General features: G+C 48.3%; 1 protein-coding gene across 3 annotated transcripts in view; it reads right to left on the bottom strand.

The window, feature by feature from the left end:
• MVB12B (multivesicular body subunit 12B) overlaps positions 1-19,508 on the bottom strand; it is a 183,058-nt gene that overhangs the window by 77,763 nt on the left and 85,787 nt on the right. For all 3 annotated transcript variants that reach the window (XM_049637998.1, XM_049638007.1, XM_049638016.1), the window contains exon 6: positions 5,056-5,150. In XM_049637998.1, the coding sequence (XP_049493955.1) occupies positions 5,056-5,150 (95 nt within the window). The remainder of the gene's footprint in view (positions 1-5,055; positions 5,151-19,508) is intronic.

Genomic DNA, 19,508 nt, shown 5'->3' with positions numbered 1-19,508 from the left:
CCCCCCCCCCCCCCCCCCCCCCCCCGCCCATCTGCTGGGACAGTTCCAGGTTATAGCTTTTGTCCGGGTGCAAGTGGGGACCCCTTCTACTCTCAAAAGTGATGGTGTGGGCAATCAATTCTGTGGTCAGCCCCATGCTGATGGACAAATGAAGAGATCAGCAAGGCCAACTGCCTACGTACCGAAGGGAAGAGAAGCCGGGCCCCTCGGCCCCCCATGCGGTGAGGCTTCCGGGTATTTCTGCACTGTGGCTCATCCGGAATTCATGGACTGTTTGAGATTTTGGTCTTTCTTGCATGCCAGTTCCTATATGCACTTGCATAGTTTTACTATTTTACACTACTATGTCAATTTTTTTTTTCGAAAGGGAGACAAATGAGTTCTTTGGGGAAAAATCTGCACTTGGAGGTCTAAATCAGTTGATAACAACAAAACAAAAGGGTAGCGCAGCGTGGTTCCCCATGCCTATTGCCTCCTGTTCGTTAAGCCAAACTGCCCTAAGTCCGATAGCAGACATTCCTTGGTTAGAAAAAGTGATCGCGGGCATGTCGTGGCACAGCCGCTCGGTATGGGAGCCTATGGCCCAGGTGCGCCGTCCAGGGTGGACGGGAGGTCAGGGAGCTCCTCGTTCCTGACACTCCCCACGGCTCCAGTCCCTAAGGCACAAGAACATTTTGAAAACGTCTCCTTCAACCACCAAGCATGTTAGGGGTTCAAACACGAGCAGATCCCCCAGTACACAGGCCTCCAGGCTGTCCTTCTCAAACTCCCTGAACAGGGGCTGTTCTGCCGTCCACAGACAGCATCGTATAGGGCCCGCTTTATGAGGAAGAATTCCGTAAAAGGAATAGTTAGGCTCTTCCCAAGCAACCAGCTTATTTTTATTCTTATCCATATAGAGCTTGTCCTGATTTAGAGCCAAACCCAGAATCCCCTTTGTGAAAAACCTCGCCCACAGCCGCACCCCCTCTTTTCCAATCTATATTTTTGTTCACGCTTCCGTTTTCACTTCCACCTTGATTTGGTTACGTGTTATTTTTGGAGCTGCCTTCTATCTGTCTGGAACAGGTGGAATATAAATAAATCAGACATCTAGACATCTAAAACAGCTCTAAGGGGGAAAAGGAAGGGTCGGAGGCTATTGTTCGGGACTAAAACAGAAGACTTCCCAGGAGAGAGAAGATATTCCGAAAAAGAAAACCAGCATCGAGAGACAGAACGAGGACACTCAGGAGCAGGGATGCGGGATGGAATCTAGAAAAATCAATGTGGCCCTGAGGAGAGCCCTCTCTGGAGGGAAGGTCTTAGAGGCACCTAACTGAGGGGAACACACAGGTTAGAACGTCGCCAGGAGAGCACGAGCCCACGAGCTGCCATTCGTCAAATGTAAGAATTAAACAAAAGTGGTTTGCCAGCTCTCACATACACGGATAGTCAAGTGGGCCACACCAGGCACCCACCATTTCATTTCTAGCTCCTCTTTCCAGGAAAATCATCCTCAAGCCCTAATGAATAGAGGGACATGGTGATGTGGGGAGATGGCCCAAGCTGCCAGGCTCTCATGCTCACTCTGCCTCTGTACCACCAGTGGAACAGGCCAGATGCTATCAGCCTTGCAGTCAGCGGTCTTTGGGAGATATCGGCGGACAGGAGATTCTGGGGACTGGACAATAGAAAAAACCCACATATTCTCAAAAGGGGACCCTAAGAAGATAATTGACCTGTGGCCTGCGAGTGATCTCCAGTAGAATTTAGAAGCCCGTTCTGAGTCAGGAGGCTTGTGAGCTCTCAGAAAGGACAAGGCACTTACGGGGGCCAGTGGGGCCAAGAGCATGCCAAATGAACTCCGGGTCTAAGCTTTTTATTATAAAAGCAACACTTGCCAACATAGAAAATTGAGACACTACAAAGAAGGAAAAAAGAAAAAAAGAGCAGGCAAGGCTGGTGAAAACCCCTGGAAACACCCTGGCAGGTACCTTCCCAGACCTTTCCAGACTTCACATATTTTTTTTTTTTTTTAATGCAATCACATTGCACACTCCGGTTGCCACTTACCATCCATGCACACTTTTTTATCCACATCATTTTTTCATGCCTGACAAGGCCATTGTAAGAACGTTTCATAATTTAACCCTTTGCTTTTGTTTTGGATATTTACGAGCTCCATCCCCCAACCCCTTTGCCTGAGTGTTATCATTTTTAAGAAGCAGCATGGCTCATCCCTGTGGATGAGTCTCTTCGTACACCGCTAAGTATTTCTCTGAAGTTCTTACTGGCAGAAGCGGGAGGATCAAAGGTGTGCTTTGTGGCCGTGTGAGGAGCGTACAGGGTGTCTGAGCAAGGGGACAGGAGCCTCTCAGGATTTCAGCACTGAGTCAGCAGAAGCCCCTCATCCCACTTCCGTGGGCAAGACAGAGCTATTGGCGGAACAGTTGGCACGTGTTGGCTGATGGATTGCATCTGGACCCCCAAACGGCTGAATGAACATGGACATGTGGAAAGACAGGGCCCAGCTGAACAAGGGAGGGCCCCACAGAGACAGAACGGGCTGGCCGGAGGTAGTGGGCACAGATGCCAGAGGCATTCGAACGGCCAATCGGGATGATCGCCTGCCCCAGGGGTCAGAGAGAGGATTCCCGAGCAGGGCAGATACCAGGCTAAAGGCTCTCCTTCCTCCCTCCCATAAACAGTTCACGAACACGTCCGTGTGCTCAGGCCAGGGCTCCGTACTCTCTCCTCCCCTTCCTCTAGCAGCTCAGAGCACCGTCTCTTCCCCTGCAGGCCTGACACACGCGAACCGTCTCAGTGGAAGGTACAGGAAAGAGGACAGATTAACAGGTGTGCCTTTGAGAAAAGGTGTAAGAGTAAATATTACTTTAGTAACGACGCATACGAGTTACAAGTGGGCGGCTCGCTTTTCTGATTACTTAGTTTGGAAACCTCCTTTGGAAGGGCCTACAAACGAAGGGAGCCATGATTGAATGTTTTCAGGAAGGAACCAGAGTGCACCAGGGGTGTGTGCCAAAGGCCTGGCCCCTGGAGTCTGTGGTGAACGTGCACCAGACAGCCGGTCCAGAACAGGATGATCCATTCATTTGGTTACCAGCAGAGCTCCGATGACCATGCATTGGGCACGCTTTGCCTTGAGTGTCTTTGGAATAAACCATTGAAACCTTAACTTTGCGATACCAAACTGAGATGTGCCACTCAGCGCCAGATCCTGTTCATACGGAGCGGGGGGTGTGGGGGTGGGGGTGGTCTCTGTTCCCTTCTACCAGAACGGCTCGCAGGCAGGCAGCTGGTGGGTGGGCGGGCAGGCTTCCCAGCTGCACCACGGTTGCCCAGTGCTGAGCTTGCAGGCCTTATGGAGGCAGCAGGCCCTGCGGACTCTTCCTGGCAGCATTACAACAAAGCCGTCCCGGACCCGGGTGGAGCGATTTGGTGCCCGCAGCCGCCGAGGAGACCGGGGCTGCCCACGGCCCTGCCGTAGCCTCGACGGTAGACGTTTGGAAGATAAAACCCAACAGACTGCCACTTACATAAATGTAACAGGAAGTTTCTGAATGGCTTCCCCTGTGTCTTGAGGCTGTTACCTCGGTATTGCTAAACTAACAACACCTCATCAAAGCCGCGGGGCGAGGAAGCAGTGGTCCAGAGGCAGACAGGAACATTCCTGCCAAACCAGGGGAGATTTCACTCTGTGGGCCCTTTTCTGCAGAAATGTCAACAGCTGGGAAAGCCATCAGAGAACCCAGGTAAGGTGGGGGGAGCTGAACACCGTGGCTGGAAAAAGATTTGCAAGCTGGAGGGAAAAAGTCATCTGCTTTGATTGAGCTTTCCTCATGTGCATTCGGAACGGGGTCGCCCTGCTGGATTTCACAGACCTGTTTTGCACCACCATGCCACGAAGCATCTGGGGAAATATTCAGCTTTTCTACAAAATAGGTCATCTTTCCACACTCGTTACGCTCCTTGTCGACTTTGCTGAAATGGCCACAGCACAAAAGAAATCCTCTCTGGAGGTGCTTTTCTGAGACAACGTGCTCCCTCTACCCTTTGGGGCGACCAGGGCTTTCAGAACATCCCTGGCCTTCCCTTTCCCCACCCAGAAATCGAACAACGGGCTTTTGCTTCTACTTCCAAACCTATTAGGGAGTGATCATAACAAGAGAAACTGATACTGACATGAATTATACCATTGTTCTATTTCATCTATTTAGTAACCCCAAGTTGCAATTTTTAGAAAAAAGATTACCTTTTAAATAACGGATTCATTATGGTACATGAATGAATGCCATGTTCCCGTGTTCAAAACGTCACTCACCATTAAGGGTGTGCGCTGGTAAGTGGCACCGATTTGCTACTTCCCCTGATACACAAACGCCCCTGACTGGAGGCCGAGGATAATCGGAGGTGAGCCTGCGGGTTTCCTCCGCTCTTAGCGGGTCACCTGTGCTGCCAGGCACCTAATGAATCTCCACTCTGTAATAAGGGTTGCAGGAGTCCCCCTGCCGGGTGAAGGTGAAAAGGGAGACTCACGCCGCTGACGTTCCTGCCAAAGTAACACCAGCAATTTCAAGGCCGGGTTCAGAAATCGCAGACCCCCACGATGGTGGTTGGGAGGGGAGACCGCTGGTGTCCCTTCGGGCCACAAATCTGGCTTTGGGAAACGAGAGGTGCGGACAGACCTGGATGTGGGCTGGTGAGCAGACCGGGCCTGGGCTCTGTGCTGCTCCCAAGACCCCAGGGGCAATCTGCCCTGGCCCTGGCAGGTGACTAATACAGGGACTATTCTCAGGAAGCCTCCCTTCAAGCTTGTGAAATCCACACATTGTTTTTCATCGTTAGTCTCAAAACACACGGAGTATCTGGCCCTCCTCTAAGTGCTGAGGTGACACAAAGGAAGGAAAGGGCTGATCTCTGCAGGGAACAGGCCCCTTGCAGGGTGAACGAGAGAGGGAAGACAGATGCCATTCGAAGCCAGGAGACACGCAGAGGGAGGTGGTGCCCGGGACACAGACACGGTAGCTGGCCAGTACCGGAGGCCCCACGTACCTGATATGGCATACAGATTGGAGTGCTGGTACTCATAGTCAGCCCGAGTGCTGTTCCTGCCTCGGAAGGTAGCAGGGAGCGTTAGAGAGATGTGCCTAAGAAAGAGACGGAGGAGAAAGGAGGTTACAGGGCACGCAGAGCACTCCCCAAGGCCCAGAAAGCCCCCGCACCACCAACGGCCCGCAGCAGCACAGAGCGTGAGGTGGGGGCACCCTGGTGAGCAGGCCCCCCAACGGCTCGAATTCCCCCAAGGAATCCCGAAGTTTCCAGGCATCAGAAGTGACCTTTTTTTCTAATTCCTAAAAGAACATCCAAGTGGAGGAAAGGGTTTCCCAAGCCTCATGGCATGTCCAACCCCAGGTGCTTGAAGGAGGTGGGCAACTTAGTCTCGACCTCTGCCCACGGGGCAAGATATACCAGCAGGAGCAAATACTTAGGCTCTGGACAGGAGTCTCGGTTTGTTCTGCCATCTTGGCTCATTATCCACCCAGTGGCTTTCACACCTGTCCCATGGAGCCACTGAGGATAACCGTGCAGGAAGCACTTTGTGAACAAAGGTGTTGAGCATTATTATTACCATGTGAGTCCAGGAAAACTAACAATCACTGAGAATCAGAATGGCATGCTCTTCTGAATGGCTATGCCTGCATGTTCCCCCCTCTGGCAGAAGCACACAGTAGGTGCTTAGGAAAGCACCTTTGATTGATTCAACACTGTCTTTTATGGCACAGGTGTTGGCCATTAAAGCTCACAGTGCGCACAGAGCAGAAGCGAGTATTCAATCAAAGTAGATAAGCCATTTAGTGTGGTCATCAGCTGCCTTTAGCAAATGCAAAAAAGATGAAAACGATAGGAAATATATTTCAAACCCAACAGGTCTGCATAGAAAAAACAAACAAACAAACAAACAAACAATAAAGCCTCTTCCTGGTATGACTGGGAGGTGGCCTGAAATAGCTCAGAAGCCAGAGTTTTGGCCACACTCAGTCGTTCCCAAAAGGGAAAAGACGGAGGAAGGGAACGTTTATTACATCAAGCAAGCTTTACGTTGTACATGTTGCCTTTTTTCACACAACAAACGTGTGACCTCCAGGAATGACTCTTGTACACCCAGCCTCCTAGGAAGGAAGGTTCTCTAGGCAAGACCTGTTTCCGCAAAGCCAGGAGCGAGCAGAAGCCTCTTGGCTACAAGATGAGCGCCTAAGGCTGTAGAGGCATTCGGTTTGCTGGGCTGCAGGGTTAAGCATGGAGGCAAACACCTATGTCACGGAACAGCCTGGCTGAACCAAGACGGGAGGGCGGGGGGAGGAGGAGGGCTTTGCTGAGCACAGGCTGCACTTAGCAGTGTAGGGCCACCAGCAGGCAGAAGCACAGGGAGACCCTGACGTGTGTGTGTAGTCAATCTGAATGTCTGCTCATTACTGATGCTAACTAAGGATGCAGAGGGGAGCTCCCTGAAGGAGCTCCTAGGCTACAGGGTGTTGAGGTACAGAAGCAAGCCACTGTGGAACAGGACATGCGCCCGCGTGCTGAGTGAGCACAAGAGTTCCAACAAAGGGGATGGGCTTCTAGTGGCCCCTTCTCAGAGGAGGACATGGGTCTCGACACAGTACAAGGGACTCAGTGGAGAGTCAGGGAAAGCCAACACTGGCACAGGGTCAGGGAACACGTGGAAACGGCGCTGGAAAGGACACTGAATGCGTTACTGCAAGGTTTCTATCCCCTAGGATGAAGGTTCCCGATTCTGTTCCGCCCGTCACAGCACAAATGAAGGCATTAGAGCCACCTGGGAGCTTGCTAACACTACAGAGTCCCAGCCACGCCCCTGGGGAGTCGGGTTCAGCGGGCCTGGGGTGCGGCCAGAAATCTATTTTTAACAAGCTCCAGCAGTGACTCTGAAGGCTGGCCAGGTTTGGGACCCTGAGACGATGAAGAGCAGCTGCAGAAGGGTTTTACACAGTTGATCGGCGCCTCTGACCACAGCACTTAGTCAATGAAGCTGAGCAAACAGAAGAATGAATTATTGACTGTGGTTGTGGTTGAGCGGAGCAGAAATGATGACAGGTGAGCCTGCAGAGGGTGCTCGCCGTGTGCCAGGCCTCGGGGTGTGCAGATCTCACGCACTCTCTCCTGGCTCCTCGTGCCGCCCCTGGGAGGCGAGTGCAGGGCCCGGTGCAGGATGGGAGGCCCCGGTTCAAACACTGGAAATTTCAAGATGCGGACAGCAGAGCACTGTGCCAAGCGTGGGGCCCTTCGAGGCTGGGCCCCGGTGCACCGGTCCCGGCGGCACATCCACGAAGCTGGCTGAGGCAGACGCTGATATTGCACCAGTGAGGGGATTTCCAGAAGCCAGGGAAGGACTACACTGCAGGGCTGCCATTCCTTAAGATTTCCAAGCCTTGAAAGCACTTGCAAGAGCTACATGCAAGCAAACTAAGGACATCACACATCTGTGCAGTGCGGTGGCTACTCTAGGGCCTGGAGGCCTTCAAGGAAGGCTCGTGGAGGAGGTGGGTGTTAGCGGGACTTCAGGAGACCGTCAGACCTGGACGGTGGCAAAGAAGTCAACCAGCAGCCAGAAGAGAAGACAGGGCCAGCACAGCCATTCAGTGGTTAGAGACGGGCCAAGGGGTCTGGAGCGAGAACACACAGATGGGGCCCGGGGCAGGGGTGCAGGACAGGCACGGCCCCTGTGTGGGCAGAGGTCACCCTAGAGCAGGCAGGGAGGGGACATGAAAATGCCCACCACATTACAGGAACGCTTGCTTACAAATGTGATTGCACATGGAAAGCAGGAAGTGCTGTGTTGGGGGCAGGGGGGCAGGGAATGGAGGACAGACAGGCAGAAGGGCAAAACTAGCCTCCTAACTGGCAGGAGGCCGGAGTGGTCAGAGCCTGAAGGCCGGGAGAGGGTGTGGGACCAGGCTGAAAACGGCTACGGGGCCACAGCACAGCAGGGCCCTGCATAAGCTCGGACTTTATCCAGGAGGACTTTGAAGCAGAGATGTGACAAGATCCAATTTGCAATTTTAAAAGAATGCCCGCCTGTGGGAAAGTGAGGAAATAAAGCGGAGACGCCACGGTACGGGAACGGAGCAGCAAATTACAACGGAGATTATCACGCAATTGCAATTATTCAGCACTTACTGTGTGTAGACCCTTAACAATTCCTGCCAAAGGGTCCTGCTGCAGCCCTCTAAATGAATGGTTTGGGGGCACTTCTAGAATACAAAGGACTTAAACATGAAGGATGTGCTAGAGAAATCAGGTGTGGGGCTCCTCAGCTGCCCCACTCAACGTGGACTCCCTGGTCTGAACCTTCCTGCTTCCCTGGGGCATCAGGCTGTGCCCGGCTGATAGGCTCTGCAGCCCTCCCTCCCTTGGCCAGCCTCCCTTCCTTGCAGATGGTCCTTTCTGGCTCCTCCTCCAACTTTTTAAAAAGTTGCCATTTGTAAGGGTTCTGGTTTAGCACGCGCCCCATTCTGCACGATTTCCCTGGGCAACCTAACCTGCATCCATACCCTGACTCAAGCTGCCCTCACACACCAGCCTGCCTTTCCCAACTCTGTCTCCTGTCACTCACTTTTCCCTCTACCAGGAAGAGGGAAAGTCCTGTAAACCTCTGAATATGCCATGTTTGGTTTTTTTTTTTTTCATGCTTTAGTCTGACTCTTTATCCATGCTGCTCTCCTTCCTAGAATCTCCATTTCTTCCTTACCTACCCTCCAAACTCCTATCCATCCCTCAAGACCCCACCTAATCATATCTTCTTTGTTAGAACCTTCCCTGGGCTTGTTCCGGGATCACAGAGGTCCCCTCCCCCCCCCCCCCCCCCCCCCCCCCCCCCCCCCCGCCGCTGTCTCCAGTTCTCACAATATACTTGAAGCATCTGATACGAGTCTGCCTTCCTAACATGACTGTGACCTCAAGAGCAGGGCCAAAGCTCATCAGTTTTGTACTCCATTTTCTAGGACGATTTCTGACCTAGGGTAGACAACTGTTGAACATATGTTGACCACATCAAGTGCTCAGCCTACTCCATTAAAACCTTTGGATCTTTTTGACATAAATGGCTATAGCATCTATTATTTTGTTTCTGTGCATGTGTGTTTGCCAATTAGACTCAAGCAGTCTCCTCTGAGACCACGCATCCCACTCCTCTGTGCTCTGAGGAAAACAGGCATGATGGAAGAAGAGATCAGTACTCGTGGTGGTCGGGAATCTATGGGAGGTGGAGGGCGGGGGGAGGATAGAGAAAAGGTTTCTGATCTCCTACTCTAGACAATGTATGGTTTTCACAGTCCATGTGAAATTAAAAGAGCATTCAAGTTGCAGACCCAGCTGTGCCTCTTACAGAGTCATTGCTCCATAGCAACGTGTTGAACTGAAATGAAGTTACCCAAAACTCCAGCTACAGTGGTTCCTGCAAGAGTATGATGCAGCATTCAGAGGGCAGGAAGAGAGGCCCCGGACCAGAGACAGCTTTGGGGAGAAGAGTTCCCTATGCTGCAAATAGAGGCTCTTCGCTTCTGTTGTTTGGCCACAGGAAGGAGGGGACGTGGGAACAAACAGGAGGTTGAAAAGGCTCAGCAAGGCCTCCCTTAATGAGGATGGACAGTTGGGGCCGAGGGGACAGATAACCTGTGGTTAAAGAGGAAGAAAAAGTCACCTGCTGAAGGAGAAGTGGCCCAGGGGCGCTGCGGTGTCAGATTAGCCTGAAAATGACAGACGACAGGAACCAGGGAGGCTCTGCATTCAGCGGCGTCTCAGAGCAAAAGGAAATTCTACGTCCCCTGGGGTCGGGGGGGGGGGGGACCCCACGCCAGGCACTGGGCTGAGTTTCTTTACATATACCCCTCGCCTAATCTTCCCAGCAACCTTTTCAGATAAGGATAGTTAACTCTATTCAATAGAACAGGGGACTGGGGCTTTTGAGGTAAAGCTGACAAACAGAAAGCTGGGAATTAATGAAAAGGTTAGTTTATGTGTCCTCCGGAGATTATTACCGTTACCCGAAAATTGTCCTGATGTATCGTCTTGACTACCGGCTACACAGAGTGAGGACTGCACGGTCCATCCCTAGGCCCCTCTTGAAAGTGATGTCAAGGATGCAACATCTCTGCCACTTGCTAGCCTGAGGACCCTGGAAGGCCACAGTCCCTCTAATACCACCTCACAAAGGGAAAAACAACAGCATGGGACAACCCACGGCCCAACCACAAACCCAGGGAGGCAGAGCGGTGGCGGTGGTGAACGGTATTGACCCTGCAGTCAGCCTGACGCGGGTTCAAACCCCAGCACCGCCCTAGGCGCTGGGTGCCCTTCAGTGAGGGTATGTTGCCTGCTGGTGCACACCTCGCTACGAGGCAGAGCAGACAGTCAGTGTCGGTGACAATTTCACATACAGATCCTATTCTGATTCTTCCTGCTCCTGCCATTGTTTTAGAGTCCTGTTCATGAGGGCCTCAGCCCAGGACCATTACAGAACCAACTGGTGTCCTCTCTCTGCGGGAGAATGAAATCCCACTGCCCCACCATTGGGACGTCCTGCCAGCTCCAGCCCATCCCTCCTCTCTGAACTTGTCCTGTTCACGGTCCCTGCACTCACCTCCTCCAAACAGCAACCTGAACTCTCATTCCTGCCTCAGGGCCTCTGTACTTGCTGTTCCCTCTGCCTTAAACACACTTCCCCCAGCTCTCCAGAAGCTGGCTTCTCCCCCCCGCAGGCCACCCCCTAGATGTCTGCTGGGGCACCTCTCCTCCAGCAGCTTGCTCCTATGACACCCCACTTTCTTCTCTGCAGACCCCTCCCACTCTGCAGGACTGTCCGATTCACTTCCAAATCACCAGAACATGATCTCCACTACACTTTCTCTTTCCACCAAAGCCCTAGTGCCTAGAACAGTGCCCTGCACACAGTGGGTGCTTAAAAATAGGAGAGCCTTGTAAGATTACCTAATGCCTGAACGAAAGGGTGAATCTGATTCTGACCTGTACTTAGAGACAGTGTGGGGAGACTTACGGGAAAACTTCCCATTTGTCTCTTTCTCATCCCCAGGACAGGGTTGGTTAAGTGTTTGGAAAATGCAACTATTTCTGCTTCGTGAATATTTTTACATAAACATAAACACATTCATCGCGGCATTGCTTAAAATGCAAAAAAGTGGAATAAAATATCAAATAATCGGGGACTGGTTAAAAAATTATGGTACAACTGTCTGACCAAATAATTTTACAGCCATTTAAAACATTTTAGAAGACTGTAACAGCCAGAGCCCGTGCCTGTTACTATAGCATCTGGTGGGAAGATACAAAGGCCTAATTTTCACACTTGAAGTTGTGATTGGTTAACTCAATACCTTGGCTTCTTTCCCATAACCTCATGGTCTAAAGAGATTAAGGGAACGCACCATTCATGATGCTGGATGTTGCTGGCAGAGGAAAGAAGGAAGCAGCCAGGTGCTTCAGCAGACCGTGGACACTAGATGCTCTTCTGAAGCACCCAATCCAGAGGGGTTAGAAGAACGAGTACTCCATGGCATCCAACAAAACTGAAAAGTGTACGACAGTGATGGCTGCTGGTGCCCCCAAAGACACCAAGTTCAGTGAAGTCACTTCAAGGGGCCCCAAAGTCATTGATTACTCTGTGAGCAGAGCAATGTGTTTTAGATTTTAAGAGTGTTCATAAAGATCACTAGCAGGCCAGAAAGACCCAAAGACTCAGGAAACCCGCTCTACCTAGGGGGGCACCTAGAGATGAAGACCTTCTAGAACCATCCCTAGTAGGCCTCGGACCACTGGAACAAGGGATCGACCATCAGAGGCCAACAATCTCTGCCACTTGACTCAAATGATGGCTCACTATTCCCAAATCTGTTTGGTAACTGGGGAATTCCAACTAGAAGAGCCCCTAAATCCTAGGGGAGCTTTATCTAATGTTCCTCCCCATTCCCCACCGGGGAACAGCCTGGAGGAGACAGGCACGCCCTGCTGAGTGATCACCTCTCTCCGCAGGAGGGGCTGGCGGTTCTGTAACAAATAGGTCAGCATCACACATGCTGCTGACAAGGGCTCTGGCTAAACAGATGCTGAGGGAAATTTCATTTTTTTTCCCCCAAGTCAGTTTTAGGCACCTTATTCAATTAACATGGCCACTAAGCTGCAGACAGCTCCATATAAAAGCCCCTCAGTTATAGAATACATTTTATTATGTGACAATAGTTGCCAGCACGATTTATTTCCTTTGATGGGATTCTGCTTTTTCCTTGTTAATTTAAATCTGTATTTTCTAGTGCTGATTCCAGGTCTGTGTGAATTTTTAAAATGTTACCATTAATCTTCTGGACCCAGTGGCCACATATAATGAAGATGGCTCTGCCCAGGCGGCCGTGATGCCTGCTGTCCTCTCGAACTGTCAGAGGGCAGCATGGAGGGAACGGTGGCTGGTGAGGCAGAGGCAGACTCAAGGCGGGAGACAGACGTCACTTTTATCTCTCACCTCTTATATACGCGTGGGTGCACACATGTTCACGCACATATGCAGAACAAACTTTGTGGTGTGAAATTACAGCTCCCATTCTGTTTTTCCGGGGCTGACAGCTGTATTAGACCCACCTTCGGGGGGGCAGGAGATCTCCGTGTGTGCTCCAGGGACCTCTGGACACTTTCAGGGAGTCCATAGGGTCACAACTATTTTCATAATCATACCAAGACACCGGGGTGCCTGGGTGGCTCAGTCGATTAAGCATCAGACTTCAGCCCAGGTCATGACCTCACAGTTTGTGAGTTCAAGCCCCATATCGGGCTCGGTGCTGACAGCTCAGAGTCTGGAGCTTGCTTTGGATTCTGTCTCCCTCTCTCTTTGCCCTTCCCCTGCTTGCACTCTTGCTTGCTCTCTCTCAAAAATAAACATTAAAAAAAAAAAATAATACCAAGACACCCCTCCTCTTACAAGCAGAAAGAAGTTTTCAGAAGCTGCGGGACTTCTGAGGTCATCGCTCGCTCTGATGTCTCCTTGCATATTCTTGTGTTTCACGTGTTTCTCAGTTTTAATTTCTAATAAGGTAATTATAGATAAACATAAGCCACTTAAACAAAAAGCTCTTTGGAATCCCCAATTTTTAAAACTATGAAAGTCTTAGACCAACCAGCTTAAAGACCACTATTGTAGGACAATGTGTTGGAAGTCTGCAAAAGCCTGAGGTCTGAAGTTGGTGGGGTGGGGTTTAGAAGAGTAGGAAGAAAAAGAACAAAGGCTTGGTCTTAGTATTCTTCATTAAAGAAAAAGGTGCTTGTGGCAAAAAGTTAAAAAATGTTCACAAGCGGAAAAAAGACAGAGGACAAGACTTACTTGCTAAGGCCAAGCAAGTAACTATTTCCAAGAATTTAGTTCATAATAAAGTAGTCTAGGGGCGCCTGGGTGGCTCATTCAGTTAAGCGTCCGACTTCGGCTCAGGTGATGATCTCACAGTTCGTGAGTTTGAGCCCCGCATCGGGCTCTGTGCTGACAGCTCAGAGCCTGGGGCCTGCTTCGAATTCTGTGTCTCCCTTTCTCTCTGCCCCTCCCCCGCTCATGCTCTATCTCTCTCTCCTTCAAAAATAAAAACATTAAAAAAAATAAAAAAAAGAATAAAGTAGTCTAAAATATTTGAAAGTTTTGCTTTAACCTATTATTCATTTACCTGAACCCTGCAAGGGGGAATCGCAGAGCTAGAACATGTTTGTAAAAAAAAAAAAAAAAAAAAAAAAAAAAAAATTATATACATACATATAGAAAGGAAAAGAGACACAGCAGGAATAAAAATAGGAAATGACCCAAGAGATTCACAGTAACTATTCTAGAGAAGATGAAAGGAAGGGACAAAATTATGAAGTCCAGAAGGCCTAGGTTTTGATACACTCTGATTAAATGCATCTTGATTTAACAGCCTCAGCAGAGTGGGAAGGGGACAGTGCCTAGACGCAGCCAGTAAAGAGGAGTCAGGTGTCTGGTTATAGTAACTGGATCATGACACTTGTCACATGAGAGCTACCTCACAGTTCCCTGATGACCCTGTGAATCCCTTTTCTGAATGGTAGTGAGCAAACAGAGAATATAAACTTGTATTTGGGGGACAAGGCCAGAAGTGGCAGACCGCTCTGGATGGAAACAGCAGATCTTCAAAATACTGGGGGAATAACAGTTGTTTATTCATTCACACTGGGACAAAGAATTGACAGTTGAAAAAAAATCCAATCAGGGGGATGAAAGCATACGTGCCCTAGAAAAACCAGGACTGTAAGGTTTGTAGGGCCAGTGATGGCTCTGGCCAGTCTCCTCTCACAGAGACTCTACAAAAACTAAAGAAGACAGAGAAAGGTAATGAAGATTCAGGATGTCTCCCAAGTAATGAGCACTTAAATGAGATGTGGGGAGAAGTCATACATCCTGCCATTTGGTCAACACCCAGTCTAGAAATACATATCCTCACACCTAGGTCTATAAAAAAGGTCACACAACAAGAAATTCGCTCTAAAAAAAGAATTTACTGTAGGATACAGAGAAAGTTATCTGCATTAGAAATACAGAAATAAAATTTAAGAAAACCTGTATCAGTAGTATCGTGGAAATCTCCCCAAATTTTCTGGAATGTAGAGAAAGAATACAGAGATGATGAGGAAAACTATGATAAACACAGAAAACCAATCTCAACATTCTCAGTGTTAGAAAGAAATCAGAATAATTAAAAGTAACAACCATTAAAAAAAAAAAAAGTTTAAAGCTTGCCTAATCAAAAGAAAAAAATACCCAACCAAATATAGAAGTCAACAGGGCTTCCAGCATTTCAAGCAAAAATCAATAAAGACTCACGGCTAAATAAATCCTGACTTCCAGACTCCCTAATTTCAAGACTTAGTATAAAGCTACAATAATCAATACAGTGTGGTATTAGGGCATAAAGATAGACCTATAGATCAATGCAACAGAATGGAGAGTCCAGACATAGACCCACACATATACGATCCATGGATTTTCAGCAAAGGTGCCTAGACAATTCAATGAAGAAAGGGTAATCTTTTCAACAAATGGTGTTGGAACTAGATAGCCACATGTAAATAAATGAATCTTGAGGTTTTCCTCACACCATTGATAAAATGACCCGAGACTCACAGAACTGTTCTTAGAAAAAAGGAAAGAGGGGCGCCTGGGTGGCTCAGTCGGTTAAGCGTCCGACTTCAGCTCAGGTTACGATCTCGCGGTCCATGAGTACGAGCCCCGCGTCGGGCTCTGGGCTGATGGCTCAGAGCCTGGAGCCTGCTTCCGATTCTGTGTCTCCCTCTCTCTCTGCCCCTCCCCCGTTCATGCTCTGTCTCTGTCTCAAAAATAAACATTAAAAAAAAATTAAAAAAAAGAAAAAAGGAAAGAGAAGGGGCAAATTGTTAAGTCTAGAAGTCCTAGAGTTTGATACTTTTAATTTAAATGCATCTTGATTTCATAGGCATAGCATGGCCTCTTTTAGAGGAAAACGAAGGGGAACGCTTTTGCGACCCTAGGTTTAACAAAAATTTCTTAAATAAGACACAGAAAAGCACAAACTATACAAGAAAAAAAAATCAACTTCAATATCTAGAACTCTTTTTAATGTTTATTTATTTATTGGGAGGGGAGGGGCAGAGAGAGAATCCCAAGCAGGCTTCCTGAGGTCAGCACAGAGCCCAATGCCAGGCTTGAACTCACGAATTGGGAGAACATGACCTGAGTCGAAATCAAGAGTCAGACACTTAACTAACTGAGCCGCCTAGGCACCCCAAAACTCTTATTCTTTAAAAGATGTGTTACGGGGCACCTGGGTGGCTCATGGTTAAGCGTCCGACTTCAGCTCAGGTCATGATCTCACAGTCTGTGAGTTTGAGCCCCGTGTCAGGCTCTGTGCTGACAGCTCAGAGCCTGGAGCCTGCTTCTGTGTCTCCCTCTCTCTCTGCCCCTTCCCCGCTCATGCTCTGTCCCTGTCTCAAAAATAAATAAAAACATTTTTTAAAAATTAAAAAAAATAAAATAAAATAAATAAAAGATGTGTTACAAAAATGAAAAGACAAGCCACAGACCTGAAGAAGATAACTGCAAAACACATATCCAATTTATAGCCAGTATTTATACTGAACTCTTACAACTTAATACAAGACAAATAATCCAGTTAAAAAAAAATGGTCAAAAGATCGGAACACACACTTCACTAGAGAAAATGTGCAATCAGCACACGAAAAGATGTTCAACCTCACTGATCATTAGGAAGTGCAGATTGAGGCCTCAGTGCAATACTACCGCACATCTTCTAGAACGGCAAAAGTTAAATAGGCTAAAAGTATCAATCTGTTGGCAAGGTCGAGGAGCAACTGGAACTCATATGTGTCGTTGGTGGGAATGTAAAATGGTACAACTGCAGGAAAGAGTTTGCAGTTTCTTAGGAAGTTTGACATACCCCATCATACAAGCCAGCCATTACGCTTCTTGATTTTTACCCAAGAGAAATGAAAGGATAAGTCTGTACAAAAAATCGGACACAGGGGGCGCCTGGGTGGCTCGGTCAGTTAAGTGTCGGACTCTTGATTTTGGCTCAGGTCGTGATCTCACAGTTCTTGAGTTTGAGCCCTGCATCGGGCTCGGCGCGGACAGTGTGGAGCCTTCTTGGGATTCTCCGTCTCTCCTCTCTGCACCTCCCCCCCGCTGCCGCCCTTCCCCTGCTCGCTCTCTCTCAAAATAAACATTAAAAAAAAGATTTATACACAAATGTACTAAACAGCTATTTATCTGTAATAATAAAAACTAAAAACAAGCTAAATGTCCAGTGATTTGATAAATATATCACAGTATGTATATCCATGCAATGGATACTACTCAACAATAAAAAAGAAACTGCTGACAAACCCAAGGTGGGTAAATATCAAGATAATTATGCCAAGTCAAAAATAAAGTAAAAAGTTCATGTGGGATCATTCCGTTATATTATGTAAAGTTCTAGAAAATGCAAACTAACCCATAGGGATAGAAAGCAGATCAGCGCCTGCCTGAGGAGGGAGGGTGTACTATGAAGGAGGACAAGGAGGTTTTGGGGGTGGTGGGTATATTCCAGGATGATTTTGGTGATGGCAGCATATGTCAAAGCTCATCAAATTCTACTTTAAATAGGTGCAGTTTATCCTAGATTGAGTATACTTTAGTGAAGCTGAAAATACTTCCCTGATCTAAAAAAGAAGACAAAAACACCTAAAGAAAGAAGCCAACCGGGCTGACGGTCCTCCAGAAATGGCAGTGAAGAGAGACCCACTGCGAGACGAATCCTGGCAGACACCGACAGTGACTTCAGACTTTTCCTCTATCATACTACTTGCCTCAAGACAAAGGAGCCACAGAGGTTCTGAAGGAAGACAGCGCTGAATTCCAGCAATTTCTTATTCCCTCAAGTTGTCTTTCACAGGTGAAGACGCTGACAAAGTAAGACCATTCACGTCCCTTTCTCTGAAAGAAATACATTCCAACATGCGCCAAAGGATTTGAAGTTAAGACTTAAGAGTGGGGAAGAAAGCAGAACAAAGGCCCTGCGTTTTTTCTTTCCCTCTAGAAATGGAGCCTGAGGAAATAACCGGAAATGTGGGAAAAGACTTACTGGAGATAAAAACAGGCAAATAACCTTAGCGACATTTTCGGAGGGCTTCCCCTTCACATGCATCACGTAACCCCCGCCCGAATCCTACAACTGGGCGCTGAGATCATCTCTGTTTGACAGATGGCCTCGGAAAGGCTCAGCAGCTTGCCTGGGGGGGTGGGGGGACACAGTTTGGATTTGAACCCTGACGGGGAAAACTACAAAATTCAGCTCAGAATCGTGACGCTCTACTCAAACACCAGAGCGTTAGGTTATAAATATGACATAATTTATGGAACATTATAAAGTCTCTGATCCAAAATACTTTGCAGATATAAAATGATGTTTACAGGTTTTCTGGGTGGAACTGGGGGAGGGTGCTGACCATGTTATTGGGAGCGTGAACTCAGCTGCAGGAGAGGCGTGGATGCATCCTTGCAGCTGTGTTTGTCAGAGCAGTGAATTGGGAAAATGTTCATTTTAATACTGAACTAGGACAGAAGAAGAAGGAAAATGCCAGACTTTTTCTATCACCACAGCCAAATCTCAAAGACTCAGTTGTTTGATCAAAATGAAACACAACAAACCCTGAGTAGGAAACAACCCTACACACATTGTTATTTCTGTGGGTACCCATATACGTAACAGGCACCCAAGAACCAAAGGGACCTGAAAGGATACATCAGATCACAGCAGAGATGGCCCTGGGCTGGTGGCAGGGCTGGGATCACAGTGTGGACCACGGACGTCTGAGCTGAGAGTGTGGATCCCCCTCCCCCTTCATATATTTTTATGTGTTAATTTTTTCTAATGGGAAGTTATTCTTCTTTTTATCAGTAAAAGGAAGACGGCAGAGGCCAGAAGTTGCCGGGTGTGTTAGCTGAGCAAACGTATACGAAAGCAAACAGCACAGCACTTGGTGCTAAAGGAACATCTTGTTTTCCAGCTAACCTGCCTGCTGGTGGACAAGGACCAGAGGTAGTGTGCAAAAGAAAGTAACACAATGGGGAGGGGGGAGGAGGAATAGAATATGCAAAAGCCACAATAATTGAGTGGAGGTGGTCGGGGGAGAAAGAACACGGCAAATGGCTAAATGAAATTCCACTTTATTCCTGCAAAACACCATTGGGAAGAAGTCATCTGTGACACACAGCTTCTGTGCCAGGTGTAAGGACGTGCTTAATGAATGCCATTTAATGAAGAAAAAGGCTCTTATAAAACACCTGGCACAAGCAGGGTGAGGGAGTCACAGGAAAGGGGACCCTCGCTGCACCTGCTGGCATTTTAATAAGCACCTTCTAGAGCGTCCGCTCTCCAAGGCTGGTCAACGGTGTCAGAATGAGGTCCCTGACCATTGCCCACACTCGCTGACAGTTTGGGCAAGCTTATTTCTTAAGGACCATATGCTCAGGTATCAGATCGCCCTGGATGGTAATTAAAATGAATCATTTTCAGCTGGAAAGCCCGACCAGCACCGGTATCCTCAAAGACTTCGCAGAGGATTCCCACTCCAGGTCCCCTGTGCTTCCAAACTGAGTTCTGAGTTAGATTTAGATCTGTGAAGACCCAGAGATAATGAGAGATAATGTTGCGATTTTTTCTTGCAATTTCATTCCACTGAGACTGAAAGTCTTGAGGACTTTAAGGACTCTAGGGCCTAAAATAATTTTCGGTCTGGAGAGTTTTCTTTTCTCGTTGATTTTGGAACCAACCTCAGAAAGAAATTACCACATGTAAGTTTCACTACCATTTTTAAGGGCTGATGAGACATTTTTCGTTTTGTTTTGTGACTGACACCAGCAGAGTCAAGTGAGGTTTTGTAAAACCTAA

This window comes from Panthera uncia, chromosome D4 (genome assembly GCF_023721935.1).
Source record: "Panthera uncia isolate 11264 chromosome D4, Puncia_PCG_1.0, whole genome shotgun sequence".
Taxonomy (NCBI): Eukaryota; Metazoa; Chordata; class Mammalia; order Carnivora; family Felidae; genus Panthera; species Panthera uncia.
Note: the sequence above shows the minus strand (reverse complement) of the source record. Positions and strands in the feature narration are given on the sequence as shown.